This window comes from Leopardus geoffroyi, chromosome A1, assembly GCF_018350155.1.
Source record: "Leopardus geoffroyi isolate Oge1 chromosome A1, O.geoffroyi_Oge1_pat1.0, whole genome shotgun sequence".
Lineage (NCBI taxonomy): Eukaryota > Metazoa > Chordata > Mammalia > Carnivora > Felidae > Leopardus > Leopardus geoffroyi.
Genome location: NC_059326.1, coordinates 16,390,713 through 16,409,953, shown reverse-complemented (window position 1 = coordinate 16,409,953; position 19,241 = coordinate 16,390,713). Strand labels below are relative to the sequence as shown.

General features: G+C 37.2%; 1 protein-coding gene across 5 annotated transcripts in view; it reads left to right on the top strand.

Annotated features, from left to right (window-relative positions):
- Nucleotides 1–19,241, top strand: part of TRPC4 (transient receptor potential cation channel subfamily C member 4) — a 200,141-nt gene that overhangs the window by 134,685 nt on the left and 46,215 nt on the right. For all 5 annotated transcript variants that reach the window (XM_045474781.1, XM_045474773.1, XM_045474753.1 and 2 more), the window contains one exon: nucleotides 8,682–9,018. In XM_045474781.1, coding sequence (XP_045330737.1) covers nucleotides 8,682–9,018 — 337 coding nt within the window. The remainder of the gene's footprint in view (nucleotides 1–8,681; nucleotides 9,019–19,241) is intronic.

Sequence of the window (19,241 nt, the reverse complement as noted above, 5' to 3'; positions counted from 1 at the left end):
AGACTAGAGTGAAAAACTTATCTGCTTATAGGATCTAACACATTTGAAACAAATATAACTCTACACTTATATCATTTATGAGTATAAATTGGCAGAGTAGAGGAGGGACTGTGTTCTATAATGTCAACCGTTGTTTCTGAAAAGAAGGTATAAAGAACACCCTATTGTGCAGGGTCTTGTACAATTTAATTTTCTCAGAAATATATGTTTGATGTTACATTAAAAGGGAAGGGAAGGAGGAAAAAAGGAACCATACTGTTTCATCTCATAAGGATAACTAGTATTCATTCCCATTGTGTCTCTTTTTTCCCTTCTGGATTCTTGTTCCAATGGGAGAGAGGGGAGCAGATTTTGGTCCTCAGTAAAAGTCTCCCTGGGAGTTTCTGAGTAAAAGTGGAGCACCCTTTGTGCTGCTTCTCAGAGCAGAAACTGTTGGTGGCTCATCAGGGGTGGGAACTGGCCCAGAGGTGGGAACTGGCTGGCTGGGATCAGGACCAAACCTGCTTCCATTTTCCATCTACCGTTCTCCCCTCCTATTCCCCTACATGAGCCAGAGTCAAATGGTGGTTTCTTCAAAACTGTATAATTGTCTACCTCCACGCCTCTCTTCATTTTTTAAGAAAACTTCTAGGTAGCCACCTAGAAATAGCTGGCAGTTTTTCATCTACCTTCCATGACAGTTTAAAACAGTCTTTCACATATATCTTGAAGAGAGGTATTGATGAACAGATAGGGAATTTCTACCAAATGCTGCCCTTTGTGATTTTCAGAGAACAATATCTATTAACTCTACCTTCCCATTACCTATATTGGGTTTTGTTTATTTGCCATGTTCAATAATTTAATGTATTCAACATTGGCTTTATCACCTCCTACCTTATTCCTTTTGCCTCTGCATTTTCAACTTCCCATTACTGCCCACTCATATCCCAGCTCAGTTGCCAAACCAATTTTGAATTTAGGCCCAGAAATGATGTAAGAAGTTAAATCCTGCCCCTGCCTCGCCAACACGATCAGATGGAGTTCAGTTGTCATCTTCCCTTCTGTATGTGGAGACAATCAGAACTGATGCCCTAGAAATGTGCTTTGAGCTACTCCTTGAGTCCCAATTTGCAAATATGAATTTGACATTTAAGTCCAAGGAGAGTAATCAGGTGATTTGATGACTAGATGGGAGATTCTTTGAACTTGACAGAGTCAAGGGGTTTGTTGGCCGATAAGTTTGCAGAGAACAGACTCTAATCAGTCTTCTTGGCTTATCTCAAGCTTTTTTGCCAATTCCTTCTCAGGTATGATTGAATCTTCACTGATTTTTTACCTTTTAATGAGTCTAATAAAAACTCAGTCAACTATTTACCGTATTGGTATTACCTTATGCTTGAATAATTATTACCGTCTCCTTAAAGTAAGTTCCCTATAGAATCTTTTAAAACTAATCCCCTATTTTGTGACATTCCATTAATTAAAATGAGGTTATATAATATGTAAATATATATATCAACTGACATAACAGCAATACTCTGTAAAATTCAGAAAATGAATAAGTATTATATATTTTACTATAAAACCATGGATAACTGTGGGGCACCCAGGTGGCTCAGTCAGTTGAGTGTCCAACTCAATTTCAGCTCAGGTCATGATCTCACAGTTTGTGAGGTCAAGCCCCGTGTCAGGCTCCACGCTGACAGTGTGGAACCTGCTTAGGATTCTGTCTCTACCTCCCTCTCAGGCCCTCCCCTGCTCACTCTTATTCTCTCTCTCTCTCAAGATAAATAAATAAACATTTTTTTTAAAAGACGACTATGTAACTGTGTATGTATATGGACATATGTGTGTATACACATATTCTTGTGCATGTAAATATATGTGTGTATATACAATAATAGTAATGCCTAGCACTTATTGAACATAAGTATCATCTAGGAACTGCTGTATTCTTCATGTACTAGTGCAATTAATTTTATAATAACCTTATATGGTAAGTGATTATTATCCCCACATATCAGGGAAAAAATCTATTATCCCCACATATCAGGGAAAAAATCACATTGAAAATTTAATAATTTATTAACATTCACACAATCAGGAAACAGCAGATCAGGATTCAGATCCCAGTGGGCTGTTCCAAGGCTTGTACCTTCTTAATCTCTACAACATCCAAATATATTATATAGAGACAATATGATTTGTCATTTTACTGTAAGGTCATGATGGTGATGCATAGGGTAAAGATCTGTCAGAAACTAGGTATGAGAATTTTTTTTCTCCTTTTCTGATCCAGGTTCTTAAATCTACTCATGTCTCTCCTATTCATTGCATCCCAGTCTGTTTCATGCTGGTCTAGGTCTTTCCAGGCATTTATATGGTGAATTAGTCAGCTGTTATCCTCTGGCTACCACTGCACTGTGTTCAGCTGTTCTGTCTGCACTACAGTTCAGTGACTTGATGGGGATGACTCTTAATATTTTTGTGTTTATTCCTGTAATTAGATATTACACCAATCTGTACCACAGAATATGTGCTAGATGTGTAACTTCTATGCATCTGACAGCAAAGGCATCTTCATGAACTAAATTTGCCTGTTCATAACCTCAATAAGAGGATTGATTTAGGTAAGGAAAGAACAAATTAGAAAAATAGAAAAAGTTGGAAAAACTGGAAGACTATCCTATATTATTTAAAAAGTGTTGTTCTGTAAAACAGTGGTTCTTATCATTTGTCTCTGCATCCCCAACAGCAGCATCACATGGCAACTTGGTAGAAATGCAAAGTTCAGGGCTTCACCTTGAACCTACTGAATCAGAAATACCGGGGTGGGGCTCAGGAACATGGTTTGTACCAAGCCTCCAGGCAACCCTGTTGCTTACTCAATTTTGAGAATGCCCCACTCTGTGGCTGGTTCCCCTCACCCAAGTTCTCATACCACTCATAGCTGGATTTAGCTGAAAGCAAACTCCTGCACACAAATACACACCACACACCCGAGTACCCCTACTCCCTCACAAACAGATTTGCTCTTGAGATTCGTAAGTGTTCAAATGTGTATTTACATTGAATTAAAACTACTCTGGAAGCATTTATCAGATACAACAGAGCTAAATAAAACTTCGTTAGACATAAAATCCTTTCAGCCAGTGTTTATCAAATGTTAACATTCATAGGAAGCACACTGTCAAATGTCGATCTTATTCAGCAAGTCCTGAGTGGGACCTAATATTTTGCATAGCTGATGAGCTTCCAGTTGAAACCAGTGCCACTGGCCTCAGCCCATACTGAGCATCAAGGATCTAGACTGAAGCATTGCCTCAATAAACATTTTCACCGACGTCTCAAAATATGACTACGGTTTCCCTTCACACCGTGTCACTGGTATATTCACCATTGATGATGACCTTCTAGCTCAAGGGATAGCTCATCTGAACATACCTGTCTCCATCCTGAAGCTTTTAAGATGATAGTCTCTAAATCTAAATTAAAATACACCCACCTACTGCTGTGCCTATCAAAATTCTACCTGTTATTTCAGAATTAACTAGCAAATCCTGTTCCTGTCTTCAGTTTTCTCAGATTACTTCATGTTGGGCACAATCCCTCCTATACTCTACCTCTTTTTTAGCACATCATATACTGTCCTGTTAAATTACACTAATCTGGACCAGAGAATGTGTGCCAGATGTGTGACTTCTGTGCATATGACAGCTAAGGCATCTTCACTGAACTAAATTTGCCTGTTTATAACCTCAGTAAGAAGACTGACCTTAAGTGAGGAAAGCAAAAAATAGAAAAATAGAAAATATTAGAAAAACCGGAGGACTGGTCACACGATCAGTCCCCAACGTATGTTGAGTTCCTAGAAGACAGATATATCTGGTTCTTAACAGATCTGGGTCCTCTCCCCACTTATCTAGCCAATGTCCGACTCATAGATGATGCTATTGGTTTAATTAAAGTAGGGAGGACAAGGGGCACCTGGGTGGCGCAGTCGGTTAAGCGTCCGACTTCAGCCAGGTCACGATCTCGCGGTCCGTGAGTTCGAGCCCCGCGTCAGGCTCTGGGCTGATGGCTCAGAGCCTGGAGCCTGTTTCTGATTCTGTGTCTCCCTCTCTCTCTGCCCCTCCCCCATTCATGCTCTGTCTCTCTGTCCCAAAAATAAATAAACATTGAAAAAAAAATTTTTTTTTAAATAAATAAGTAAATAAAGTAGGGAAGACAAGGTGAAAATGATGTTTGATTAATAAAGTAGCAGCGTCTGAGCAGTTACATAGTATGACTGTGCTCCAGGAGACCAACATTGTTTTAATGAGGAACACAGCTAAAGCTATCTCTAAGAAACAGGGAGAGACTCACGTGGTTAAAGGGCCTTGGGAACTATGAAGGAAATTTGGGATTGAAGTTGAAGAAGTGGTTTTTAGTTATGGACAAAATAATTCCCTAAAGCTCCTTGCCTACCAATAATCCTTAAACCTTGCTATCAACATTACAAAATGAGCTGCTGAAAAGCATTCCTGGGCAGAGGAAATAAAACCCCAAAGGATATAGATTATTTTTTAATTGCTCAGAAATAAACAGTAAGACCCAGAGGAAACTGTGGTCCTTTTTAAGCAAAGAAATCAGATTGTCTGTATGTAAATCACTATAATACATTCACCTCAAAAGTTTCAATTCTCTTGAGACTCAAGTCAATTCTCAACTCTCATGTATCTATCCCACTTACTCAAGATGCATAAAGTAGCCAGGTTGGCTGTTCCCAGAATCTCGATTTTGCTCTTATAGAGAATATGACTGCAGTCTGAACTTTGGATACAAATTTTTAAGCTATAAAAAGCACTTCAAAACTGAAAGATAAAATACAAACACTGAGACAAATACCAAGTAAATCTATATTCATTTTAATTACTAGGGCTTCATTAATTTTGGAACTCTCTTCTGTTTATTACATGCATATCCAATTAATATTTAATACCTGCCCATGTAGTAGTGAGGCTTCTTGGTCTGTTTGGTTTTGAGTTTGGGGTATTTTTTGTTTGTTTGTTTGTTTGTTTGTTTGTTTTTACTTTGTGGTAAAAGTAAGTCTTTCTTTATCCTCTTTCATCATTTTTGTTTGTTTCCTTTATGGTGTTGATTTGTTGGTTGCTTTAGTATTTTGAGTAGTTGTTTTAAAATCATTCATACCAGATTTCTCTTTATTTGTAAAAATTAGATCAGTAATCTTTACAGTTTCTTCAGTATATCAAATTCCATGACTCAAGGATTTGATAAATAATCATGAGAACGGGCTTTTGAAATTCTTTTAAAGGTTACTGAAAGAGAGGGATAGGAAGTTTTTCCTTTTTTTCTTCTAGTGTCTTTTATAAATGCATGGCACCAATGTGAATTTGAATGTTCCTAATGTTTTAATATGAATTTTAATGGGATGGCTGTAGTCGTGCTAGAATTGGCCAATAGCTGTAGGGAGAAAAGAGTGTTGCCTGAAGAGATACCCTACTTCCCCCAGTCCTGGGAAGGGTGTTCCTGTGACTCAATGTGCAGTAGAAAGATGAAGCAGAAGAGGCAGAGGCTCTGGGCTCCCGGCATGCTGCAGGCAATGTGAAGGCCCATCTGGAAAGGGCTTTGCTGGAATGGGCCAGTGGCAGGTGTGAGAGATAGGATGGCCCTCTCTGAAGGTGTCTTTCAGAGGGAGTTGGGGTAAAGCTGTGTCTCTCTAAATAAGCCAAATAAACCAAGAGGCTGGGGGTTGGGGATGAGAGAAAGAAAGGAAGGAGGAGACAAGAGATGAAGTACAGAGTAGAGCATGAAGGAAAGAAAAAAAGAAAAATGGAAAGAGGAAGGAATGAGAGAATGGAATGTTTTAATCCACTTTAGCAATTAAAGACTCTACAAAACCCTGTAGTATAGAAGTTTAATTCTTTTAATTCTTATTTTGGTAACTAATTTAACCATGAAACCCACTTTTTTTTCATGGAAAATGCGGGTGTAGACATGTAGTGAACAGGTGTAGTAGAAGGAGGATGCAAAACCATTGTGAGGGCATTTAGATTTACAGTGATTCTTAGGAATACTTTTTGGTTTATTTTAATCCTATGATTAGAACAAATTTGTAGTCAAATAATATCCAAATTTGGGGAAACTTGTATATTATGTACACTCACCCCTGCTCTTCTTATAATCCTATTTCTATTCTTTAGGTCTGTATAAGTTTCATTGTGTCTGTGTCTAGAAGAAAATTGTGTACACTGTCCATTAATTAAGCACAGATGTATAGTTTACAATAATTAAAAAAAAAAAAAACCTTTTAAGAAAAAAAGTATTAGTAAGAACGAAGGCTAACCTACTGCTTGGCAATGCAGGTGTTCCTAGAAGGACTAAATAGTTTGCTTCTTCTGGATAATTTAACACAGTCTATACATGTGTATTAGGCAACAGAAACATTTATCTGAGAAAACCTTAAATGTTCCTAGTAAAGCTATTTGCTCAATTGTCCTGGGGTGTTCCATGCTGTAATGAGATTTTGGCCAAGAAGGGCAGAGGTTATAAGTCCTAGTATTCACCCAGATCATCTTGAACAAAGTACGTACCTTTCTTTCACTTTTCCTGCATGTATTAAATATATCATTCATACTTAGTCCCTTATAGTGTTTCTTCAGTGTGTGAGGATTAATGAGATATTCTAGCAACTGCTTGTTAAATCTTGCATTTTCTGGAAGTTTAACTCCCTTTTATTAAGGTCTTTCAGTTGTGCTGAATTCTAGTAGTATGAGAAATGTTTTATATGAAAAAAAATTGAAAGAAGATGAAAGACTGATTTGTTTATAGAACCCTGGTGGGAAGGATCCTGTATGTGCTGGAGGGACAACTCTTAAAAAGGACAGGGCTTAACGACTTACCATTCTTTGCCATTACTCTGCATATATATCAGCAAGAACTCTATTTTGACTTCCAGATGCCCGACTTTGACCAGAATAATAGGCAAGGACTGTGTTAAGAAAAGCTATTCTTTGGGTTATAAAATTTGATTTTACTAATTACTTTCAAAGTAATGAAGACAGCCCTCATGATCTAAGTCTTGATGAAACGCAGTTCTATTTTATCTATATTTACTAAGCACATTATTATAAATTTGATTTATTACATATTTTTTGCCCTCTGTGCCCTTTGATGAGTAGAGTATCCAAGACAAAGTGATGAGAAACAGTTGCATGAAAAATCATTTCATGTCCAGTTGATATGTTTGCACATCTCAACTACTGAATTTCTCTTTTAGTCCATCATCCTTTCTCTCCTTTCACTCTCAAAGAGCTTTTAGTTTGTGATAATCATGGGATTATGTGAACCCAGGGATTTTTTGCTTGCTTACCACCAAAAAAGAGTAAGGGCAAGTCTTGTCTCAAGGAGATCTATACAGGCTAAAACCGAAGACAAAAAAGAATATCAAAGGAACTTCTCCAAGTCCCTTACAAGACACTAAAGCTTCTCCTTCAGTCAATAGTGCCCATGGGGCATCCCTTAAACACTTCTTCCCAGAGTATGTTCTCTCTCTCCCCATACCTTGCCTTTAATTGCCTTCCCCTTCTCCTCTCTGCTTATACAAATCTGCCCCTTCAAAGCCAGATCCACTGGGCAGCATTCTTGGACCATTCCATCTGGAAGAAATAATTCCCTCTGAATTTATATTAATGCCTAGCCGTCAGTCCCAGTGAGAAATGTAGTGTGCATAAAAAAAAAGTCCCGGACCAGTTACTCAAATGTTTTATCACTTACTACATATGTACCCTTAAATAAATTTACTGACCTCTTATAACACCCTGTATCCTCATCCTTAAAAGAGAGTAACGTCTATGCTATATCCCCAAAGTGTTGGCAAGATAAAACAATGCTATGTTTGTGAAATGTTTGGTATATGGTAATTGATTATACTTAGGCAAGTATAGGTTTTATTTCCACCAAATTCAGCTACGATGATTTACATTCTGGTAATCCTAATATGCTTTCATGTATGTTTTTCTGAATGTCTCAACCCAATTAAAAGTATAATTATTTTTTCTGATGATAAAAAGATAGTATTTATCATAGAAAATGTTAAAAGTATACATAAATATAAAAATGAAATCTTGTATAATGTCATAACCAGAAAACAACCAGTAAACTAAGAAACAAGCACTATCGACATCTTTTCTTCCGCCATATATATATATATATCATATATATACGTACATATATATGTGTGTGTGTGTGTTGTATGCCTTTGTACACAAATTTGCTCACTCATCAGTGTGTCCTATGACTATTCTTGTTCTCCATCTGTATTTTTACATCTGTACAACCATGATTTCTGTCACATCTGACTAAGCCCATAGCACTATGCCTTGGGTATAAAATATTACATAAAGAGAAAGAGGCTTTATTCACAGAATGAGTTAAAGGACTTAATGATTATTTAAATATAAAATTATTAATTTTTAAGAAATTTTATTTTTAAGTGATCTCTGCCCCCAAGGTGGGGCTCAAACTCACAACCCCACAATCAAGAATCATTTGCTCTACCAACTGAGCCAGCCAGGCACCCAACATAAAATTATTTAAAGCAGAACTTCTGGCTTTAAAGATAAATCTGTGGTCTTACTGATGAACTGAATCCACCATATGTGACACTGACTCTTGCTTTTCCTTTCCTTTCTGTGTAGTTTGTTGCTCAGCCCAACTGTCAACAACTGCTTGCATCTCGCTGGTATGATGAGTTCCCAGGCTGGAGGAGACGACACTGGGCAGTGAAGATGGTGACGTGTTTCATAATAGGACTCCTTTTTCCCGTCTTCTCTGTGTGCTATCTTATAGCTCCTAAAAGCCCACTGGGACTGTTCATCAGAAAGCCCTTTATCAAGTTCATCTGCCATACAGCGTCCTATTTGACTTTTTTGTTCCTGCTGCTGCTTGCCTCTCAGCACATCGACAGGTCAGACTTGAACAGGCAAGGTCCACCACCAACCATCGTCGAGTGGATGATATTACCGTGGGTCCTGGGTAAATGTGTTACTATAGAAAATATAATAAAAACGTGTTGCTGCCATGGAATTTTGTTGCCCAGAAAAGAATACTCATTAAAGTTTGGGACACAGGAATGTTGAAAACAGGTTTGACCATTTGAGCTCCAAGGCCTAATCCCCAAACTAAATAAACACTTTTGCAAGTTTTGGGGAACTTGCCCCCAAGTGCAGCCTATGAAATGTAACTGTAGGTTTTAAGATTTCAGATTTTAAATGACATCATGCCCCATGAATGATTTTCTGGGTTTTTGTTTGTAAGCTTGTCTTATAAAGACTTTCGACATATCTCATTGGCCATATGTAACTAATCATTGTAGTTTTCTTAATGGACACACCTTCCAAAAGACAAATTACAAATCACTCTGCAGAATTAGTAATTCTGTACATAAAGTAACTATAACCATTCTTTAAAACCAATCCATTCAACTTTATCTTTGAAATTACATATTCAACCAAAATAATAGAAAATTAAACTCTAGGACATCCTCCAATCTCTCTCTGTTCTTTCCATAGAAAGAAAAATGTTTTGGGATCTGTAGAAATCAAGGTAGAAAAGCTTAAAGTAGCTGGTAAAAACTTTGTTTTACTCTCTTATCGTAGCCATAGTTAAAATTCACATTTTAATTACTCTTTCCTCTAACCTACTGTGGTTTGCTAAAAATCATATTTTCTCAATTTAGCTCATCATTTTAAACCTCTCTGGTATCATATCCATCTCATCATTTAGTAATTAGAAAATATGTGAAAATTTCATGATTCACAGTCTCAGAAGATCAGTTTGGCTTAACTGTCAAAATTACTGGAGAAATTGTAAAATGTGGAAAAGGCAGGAAAGAAAACAGGACTATATCTGAATCTGAGATAGAGGTACTCTTTGATTTTAAACATTATAACTACTCTAAGTACTGACAATAAGAAAAGTTCATAGGAACAAGATTCGATATGTTTTACAAATGTTGGAAAAAGCACCTTCTTAGGTGAACTTTAAAACAGAGTACATTCTCACTAATATGGCATGCATAAAGTGTGATCTTGCTGAAATTAGGAGAAAGGTTAATAAAATAATTATGACATTGTAGTTGATATTCAATATAAAATTACCCTGCCCATTCCCTTTTAAATTAAATATCTCACATTAGGAATATGTTCTTTATAGATATTTCTTCATAGAAAATTTCTTGTAAACAATTCTTAAAGAAGCATTTTGGAGGTTAAATTTCCCATTATGGGGAATTTATATAGAATGTCTAAAAATTGATATTCCAAATGAAATATAGAATATTTAGTTTTGAAAAATGCCATAGCTACAATGCAGTATAAGCAGAGATAGTATTTCTAGACTTTCCTTTATGCACTTAATGAAAATATATAGACTACTTTCTATATAGTAAGTGCAGTGCAGGGCAATAGTGATACAGAAGTAAAAAAATAAAAATAAAACAAAAAAAAAAGAGAAGGAATTCCTTGCCCCTATGAAGCTTAAATTATACTAGAGGAAATAGATAATAAACAATGAGATATGTTACATGTCAGAAAACAGTAAATAATATTAAAAAATACAAGCTTCAAGCCTTTAGTAACTTGTGCAATTAAAAGAGTCATTGGCTGCCTCCTTCTTGCAAAACTTGTAATAGAATTTTCCATGAAAGCTGGCTAGAAATCATATCCAGTCCTCAGCTGAATGGTTAAATAAGGTACAAATTTAATTGTGATAATTAAAATTCCAGCCTGGGGAAATATCTTCTAAAGGCAACATTTTCTTAAGCTATCCTGACTTAGGCAATTAATTTACTTGGGAATTTTTAGGATGCAAAGAGATTTTCTAGAATAAAAAATATATATGAACGATCCTCTTGCTTAAATACCTGGGCACGGAGAAAGAATTTTCTATATCAAATAGGTCTGTCAAGGCTAGTGAATTCTGAGTGTCTCATATCTCAGACTGAGTTCTAAGTGTTTTGATACATCCATGATTAAAGGCTATATTCACTATGTTATTGGGCTCTTGTAGAAAAAGCACTGTATTTGAATACATGACCAGGTTCTGTCACTAAGAAACTATTAAATTATGAGTGGTCACAAGCTCTCAGGATTTCCAGTATTTTCATAAAAAAAAAAAAAAAATGAAAGATTCAAAGTCCCATTGAGTCCTATTGCCCTGTGCTGGGGAGCTGTCATTATTAGGGCAGAAAAAAATGTTTTGTTTTGTATTGTTTTTTTAAGCCAGGGTAGGTGGGGAAGAGACTAAAGACAACAGGGTAGGAATGCTATAACCTTTGACCAAAGGTGGGATATAGACAAAAAGGCCTGGTCTGATTTGATAACTGTATTAATGAGCCTTCTATCTTGTCTTCCTTATTAATATTGCTGTCTGGTAAAAAGTCAGTGGCTAAACATTTCACAGTCCCTCTGCTGTGAGGTTCTAGGTTTATAATAACAAGACTGAATGACTTACAGAGAAGAGTATGGCTTACAAATGTTTCTCATCACGCTAGTTTTCCCAGTGATAGATTGAGGGTCTATGCATGGGTTTTTCTCAAGTCTTCTTGAACCAACTTAGATTTTCAACCCATGTCACTCTGTGGGCTACTTTTTGTGTAAAGAAAGGCTTTTTCCTTCCCCCTCGCTTTACTTTCCTTCCATTTTCAGGGGCTGTTCCCCAGACCTATGATATGATTTATAAGAAATGATAACTTTTATACCTCCCATTGTATAATCCTGGCAAAAAGACTTTTGATTTGTTTTATATATTCATACCATAAATTTTAACTTTTCCTGAGTAGAAAAGTTTTCTAACTGCAGAGTACAATCTCTCAAACTGATCCCTTTATCTCCTTAAGAAGTATGTTTTTGCTTTGGAATTTCTGTTCTTTCATATACTTTTCTGTGTTTCTACAATTCAAACTTATTTGGTCTGACAGATCCAGATATCTTGCGATTTTGTACAGGGGTAGAATAATATTTCCCTGTTATTTCAATATCTTTCCTCTGGAAGTTCAACATCATGTTGACTATTTAAATTGAAGTCTATTGAGTTTTATATCTTGAGAAAACAGTCTGCAATAACCCTGGTATTCTTCCACTGCGGAATCATTGATAAGCTGTACCTTTGAATGATTTTTCCTTCAGACTTTCTTGTATGGAAGGTTACTGACCCTTCTTTCTCCCATCAAACAACACTCTTGTGGATGTCTGCTGTCAGGATAAGTTTTAGCATATAAGCAAAGAAATCTAAAGGCCTCATGTAGGGATCAAACTTAGGATGTGGTCATCTGGAGATATAGTCCTAACCAAAAGAGAAAACTAATCACAGATAATAGAGTTAGAACTATCTCAATAGATAGGCAGATTCTAGACACATAGACACCAATGCACTCAGAGTGTCACATTACCCATTTAAACTAGAGTAAAAAGTGAAAAATGATAGTTCTATCATATGGGCCTGATGACAGACCTATACCTTTCAAGTGTCTGAGAGAAAGTGTTATTGGAAAGACTGAATGATGGATTCAAAGGAGCCATGAGCCAGATTAGAGATCTGGTCACTTCTACATTCTGATGGGCCGTGACCTTGACACTCTTAATTTATTCAAAGTTTTGATTTTTAACATAGAATACCAGGGATATGAGAATGAATATTCATATCAGAAGTTCCCTTTTACATAAAATTTACATGCAAACTAAATATAGCATGTTATCTTTATATATAATGAGAATTTATTTAAATTATAGCAGCAGTTTTTTTCTCAAATGGATGTCATTTTCTTTCTGAAGGTAATATGAAGTAAAATGGGGAAAAAACCAACTTTTGAATGCTAATTTTTAAGGCCTTCCCAAAAACCAGTTTTGATTGTCCTATAGAATCCATCATAATTCAACTGTAACAATCAAATTTGTATCGTAGCTTATTCCCTGCAAAAAAAAGTGTACAGATATAAATATATATGTGAAATATCGAGATGTAGACTTACGTTATCAGCTTAGCAAAAAGAAATTATGAAATGGGTAACATTTTTCATAAAAGTAGGTGTTAATGGAGGCTATCACATTAATGAAGCAGGAAATACTTTGTTCTCCACGAGAAAGGAAAAATGGATACTGAAGTGACTTGATATTATGTGTGTGCCTAAGAATATGCCATAATTATGTAGTATATAAATCTATGCACGCTGAGCATGATAAGGAGAAGGGTGAACTGAGGAAAAGATGTATCATAGGAAGAAATCTGAGCTCTGTTAAAAATAGCTTCTAGTGGATTCCTAGGCATAAACTAAGAATTGCTCATAATATCCGGATTATACATCTTGCCTATAACACATACTTATTTGACAATTTTTCTCTAACAAAATTGGCCTCTCATTTCCATGATTTATTTCACATTTTTATCTTTTAAAGCATTGATATTAACAAATCTGAACATTTCAATAAGTGCTTCCAAATTGCAAATGTAAAAAGAAAACGTGTGATCACTTTCTCCTCTAGATAAAGACTCACAGAGACAATTCTATATAAGTATATTCCTTTCTTGGGACCATTTCTACATCTTTGTCTAACAGGCATCAAGATTGTATGGTTTCAGGTACTCATACTCTCAGCCTCACCCATGAATTACCCATCTTCTCAAACAGCCCCCCCCCAAAGATATTCTATAGTCTCCTGACTCTCTCCCTTGGCAAGGTGCTCCAACCACCTCAGCAAACTGGCTGCAGACACACATAGACACCCAAAGACAGGTGCAAAACATCCACCTATTCATTTAAAGAGACATTTTAATTTTCAAGAAAGCCAAATAATCATTGGACTATGACATGTAATCATCATTTTCCTTTTTATGTGTGGGGGGAAAAGTTGAAGATCACCTTTACCAAGACTTATCAAGATTATCAGATTTCAAACAATGAAATATTTGTGTAATTTAAAATTGTTGTGCACATACTACTGCTGGCCCGATGACTTCTTTATCAGAAAGAAAATTAAGTGTTTTAGGTACTGACAGTGCTATACATATCTTGTAGCCCAAAAGTGAAATCAATACTGTTAGAGAAAATATTTGGCAATATGATTCAGATAGTTCAAGGGAAGAGGGCAAAAGACAGGGAGATAGGAGTAGATACCAAATGATGGAGGGTCAGAGTAAAAGACTAGGGGGCGGGGGTGAACTAATGAAAAGTGGTTTTCATTAGTTCAGAATCACAATAGCAGTAGTACTGATAGCAGTAATAATAGTAGAAACCAAGAAGATAGGCACTGTGCTAAATGACTGAAATGTGTATCCTCATTTGAACTTGTAGTAATGTCACTTCATTTAATAACAAATCTTGTTAGTATCTCATTTCATAGAGAGGAAATAGGCTGAGAGAAGTTGGGTCACTTGCCCAGGATCAGGAGCTAATAAACAGCAGGCACTTGATTCAAATTCCAGTTGGTGTAATTCCAGAACTACAACTTTTATCCACCGTGAATACTGCCCTCAAAATGTGAGGAATAGAATTCAAGGAGGCAAAAGCAGCCCAAGAATTCAGAACTCCTTTGCTCATTTGTTTTGTTTCTTAAATTCCACATATGAGTGAAACCCGAAGGTATTTGTCTTTCTCTGACTGAATTTTTCACTTAGCATTATACCCTCTAAATCCATCCATGTTGTGTAAATGGCAAGATTTCATTCTTTTTTATGAGTGAGTAATATTACAGCACACACACACACACACACACACACACACACACACCCCACATCTTCTTTATCCATTCATCTATCAATGGACATGGGCTGCTTCCATAACTTGGCTACTGTAAATAGTGCTTCAATAAACATAGGAGATGCATATATCCTTTCAAATTAGTGTTTTCATATGCTTTGGGTACCCAGTAAGGGAATTACTAGATCATATGGTAATTCTATATTTAATTTTTTAAGGAACCTCCGTACTATTTTCCACAGTGGCTGCACCAGTTTGCATTCCCACCAAGAGTGCACAAGGGTTCCTTCTCTCCACGTTTTTGCCAACGCCTATTATTTCTTATCTTTGTTTTGCTTTTTGTTTGTTTGTTTTTTATTTTAGCCATTCTGACTGGTGTGAGGTGATAATCTCATTGTGGTTTCAATTTGAATTTCCCTGATGATGAGTGATGTTGAACATCTCATGTCTGTTGGCCATCTGGATGTTTTCTTTGGAGAAACATCTGTTCGTGTCTTCTGCCCATTTTTTAACTGGATTATTTGTTTTTTGGGGTGTTGGACTATATAAATTCTTTATATATTTTTGATGCTAACCCTTTATTAGATATGTCACTTGAAAATATCTTCTCTCATTCAGTAGTTTGTTTTTAGTTTTGTTGTTTCCTCTGCTGTGCAGAAGCTTTTTATTTGGATGTAGTCTCAATAGTTTATTTTTGCTTTTGTTTCCCTTGCCTCAGGAGACATCTCTAGGAAAATGTTATGGCCAATGTCAGATAAATTACTACCTGTGCTCTTTTCTAGGATTTTTATGGTTTTAGGTCTCACATTTAGGTCCTTAATCCATTTTGAGTTCATTTTTATGTATGGTGAAAGAAAGTAGTCCAGGTTCATTCTTTTGCATGTTTTACTCCCCCTTTAAGTCAGTGTTTCTTGAAGCATGGCCAACTGACTGAAGTCATAACAATTGTGAATTTCTACAAAAAACTTACATTTTTAATTCTCCCCTTGGTTCATTAATTCAGAAATTCCAGAGGTCTTGGGGTGCCTGGGTAGCTCTGTTGGTTAAGCGTCCAACTTTGGCTTAGGTCATTATCTCACGGTTCATGAGTTTGAGTCCCAGGATCAGACTCTGTGCTGATAACTCAGATCCTGGAGCCTGCTTCGGATTCTGTGTCTCCCTCTCTTTCTGCCCCTCCCCTGGTCACACTCTGTCTCACTCTCTCCCTCAAAAATAAATAATAAACATTAAAAATTTTCACAAATTAAAAAAAGAGAAATTCCAGAGGTCTTTAAACATTAAAGATTGAGAAACAATTCTGGAAGCACAATTTCATACAAATTCTGTATTCATGTAAAAGCTTAATTAAGGAGTCTCAACTCCCTAGAATCTAAACATGAAATGTTTTTTACTTTTTCTGATCACTCTGCCCAACTGCCCTATACCAAATATCTTTTCCTGTACCTTAATGATATGTCTAGTAGATATCAAGTTCCTGAAACCTTGAGTTATTTTAAGCTTTCCTCTTCCTGATAAAGGCCTTACCCAGCGCTCAGAGGACCTGGAATTGTCCATCTTTTGCTCATCCTTCAACCCCAGCACTGCAATGGAAAGAAGGGCATAAACTGTTTATGTTCTCCTCCTTGGTGGCTGTAGGGAAGCGGGATGACAGGAAAAGTTACAAGTCTTCGTTACCTCACTGGGCCCCTCGTCACAGTTCTTTCCTATTGGTTTTATGCATCGCTGGCTAATACTGTGTAGCCTATATGACAGTCCTTGACCGATGGCTCTCCTGATGTGTGCATGTGTGTTCCATAGAAGGCCTTGGGTGCCTCCACGCTGCATCGTCCTCTGGATCCCCAATTCAACTCTGCCTGATATCTTCCAGTCCCTCAACTCCTTGTAACCTGTAGTTGACTCCTTCTGGGGTCCTAGGACCCTGGCAAGGACAGGAGGGCAAGATTGCTAAAGCCCAGCTTCTTCCTGTGGTAAGCACTCACTCCCCAAGGGCATCCCAAAACCTTGCCACAGCTAATGACAGGAGGTCAGGCTGCGGCCAGTTGCGGACTGCCAAAACACACTGGTTTCTTATTTCCCCTGGTGATCCAGACCCAGGGAGAGATGAGCAAGTCCATTGCCTGAGTAGACACTCCAGGAGAGATTGAAATGCCAGTTTTTCCTTGTTGTAGAAATCCCCCATATTTATGAGGGATTTCCTCAGCATCTCTCTCACTTGACTTAGGGAGGTGGTACTGCTGGTAAGCAATCACCTTCATCTCTCCCTCTGGTATTCCTAATTAGCACAAAAACTCTATTACCCTGACTTCATGGCTTTCTCACTACCTGTTCCTAATGTTCCCTCTGTATAGACCATGGGGGTAGAGGCCCAAGTGGTTGGTAACAGATATGGTCCTTCTACCTCTTAGTAAGCCCTAGAAGGGCGGGGGTGGCTACAATTTTCTGTAAGCTCTCTTCAGAAAGTGAATCGTTGGGACTCTTGTCTTTATCTTTGTTTGGGTTTTAAGTGTAACACTGAGACAATAGAAGCTGCCTCCTAACTGAGTGCCTTTTTTGGGTCCAGCATAACGTGATCCTCCATGGAGCAAAATAACTACATTTAGATTTCTCCAAGCAAAAGCAAAATTTTGACTGGAGACTACTTTTTTGTTCCCTGATTTGGGGGAAAATACAGCAGGGAGGAATTCTTTTTGTTCTTTTTATCTACATTGATTTGGTGCCACAGTGTAGAACTCAGTGTTCTATTAAGAGACTTGCAAGGTCAGATCCCTCAACTAGCTCCTGGGTTTCCATAACAAGCCCTTTGAGGTGGCCATAGGTGAAAAGGCGACCCGCTCTTTGTTTGAGGTTATTTAATCTTTGTGTAAATACTGACAGCAAGAGAAGGCGAGACGAGAGGTCTTTTCACAGAATTACATATTTCTCACCTGAAATCAGGGCCGTTAAATGTGGCGTCTGAGGTCTCCCGACCTCATCTCATCCCCACAGCTGGCTTCACACGATAAGATATAATTGAACACTCGAGTAGCCCCTGATGAAAACTGTTATGGGAAAGGTAGAAAAAAAATAGGAAAAACTTCCAGGCATCCATAAATATCTTTCAAAGGAAGTTCTCTGACTCATTTGCACTATGATCTTTCCTCTACTGGTCCCCACAGTCTTGACATCCATGCTTGTAATTAGACCTCCACCGTGACTCTGAGAAATCACGTCATCTGTTTATAAACAGCAGAGAGAAATTTTGAAATGTTCCCATTGTGGGAACAGGACAAACATTTTGTGATGGAAGCTTCCTGAAGCTTTGTTCTCTTCGGACTAGTTACCACGAATAGTTTGTCTGGATGCATATATCAGCCAGTTAATAGCACCCTCTAGCTTCTCTAAAGGCTGCTTTCTTCAAAAATTTCAGTGAACCATTGCCAGAACAGGGGAAACTTGTATTTTCACCATGGTGCTCATAAGAAATAGAAATATATAGTTATCAAACAGGTATGTGGTGACTAGAGCTATATGAAGTGGTACTCCATTCTGGTGCTCTAAAAACACAAGCTCCCAAAACCCATTAGCCAACAAGCACTGACTGACAGTTGTATTCACAGCTCAGGTTAAAAAATGATGGTGTGAGCCCTCAATTTCATCAGGATCTCTGCTTTCTCCACACAGCTGTGACTTGCAAAGGCCAAAAATGATAGAATTTTTTTGTGTGTGTGATCCAAAAAGTCAGATTAAATATATACTCTTTGAACTCCAAAGGAACTATAATATCTCCAAATTGTGTTTGCTGTTACCCTTCTTAAAAACCCTTAGAGGTCACCTAGTCCAAGCTTCCAATGAAAGTGCCATCTCCTTGAACCCATCTAACGTGACACAGTCTGCTGAGGTACTAAGAAGCTCTAAGTTAAATTTTGCTTTGTACTGAGCTCATAACTAATTCTTTATAACTACTTCCCCATTTTCCTCTGAAGCCATTAACCTTAGTGTCTTTATTCCCCTACATAATTACCCACAAAATACTTGCAGTTAGCTGTTTTGGTGGCTGTTAATAATCATATTTGGCTTTTCAGTTTGGTAGAAGAAGAGAGCTATCAATTTATCAATAAAGGGAAATAAGATATAAACACACTGGTTGGCTAACAGGTATTTAAAATACATTTCATTTTATAATAGGTACAAACTTGAAAAATACATTTGATTTTATAATATATACAAATTTGAAAACAACAGATTCACGAACTCATAGAATTGAAATGCCCTTTAGGGATCAGATAGAACAGGTTTGTAGTTACTTCTAGAATTTCTCTGGAGCCTGAGTGATGGAAGACATTCCAGGCCCTGGACTGGAATCTTCAATGCACAGGGTAATCCATTCCAGTTTTGGAGAAACTCTGATTTCTGGAGAATTCTCCCTTACATTGGGCAAGAAAGTTTCTATAATTTTCATATCAAAGATTTAGTTTGTGCATTTTGGGGAAGACCAAAGCAAGTCTGTGTCCTCTGGTACAAGACA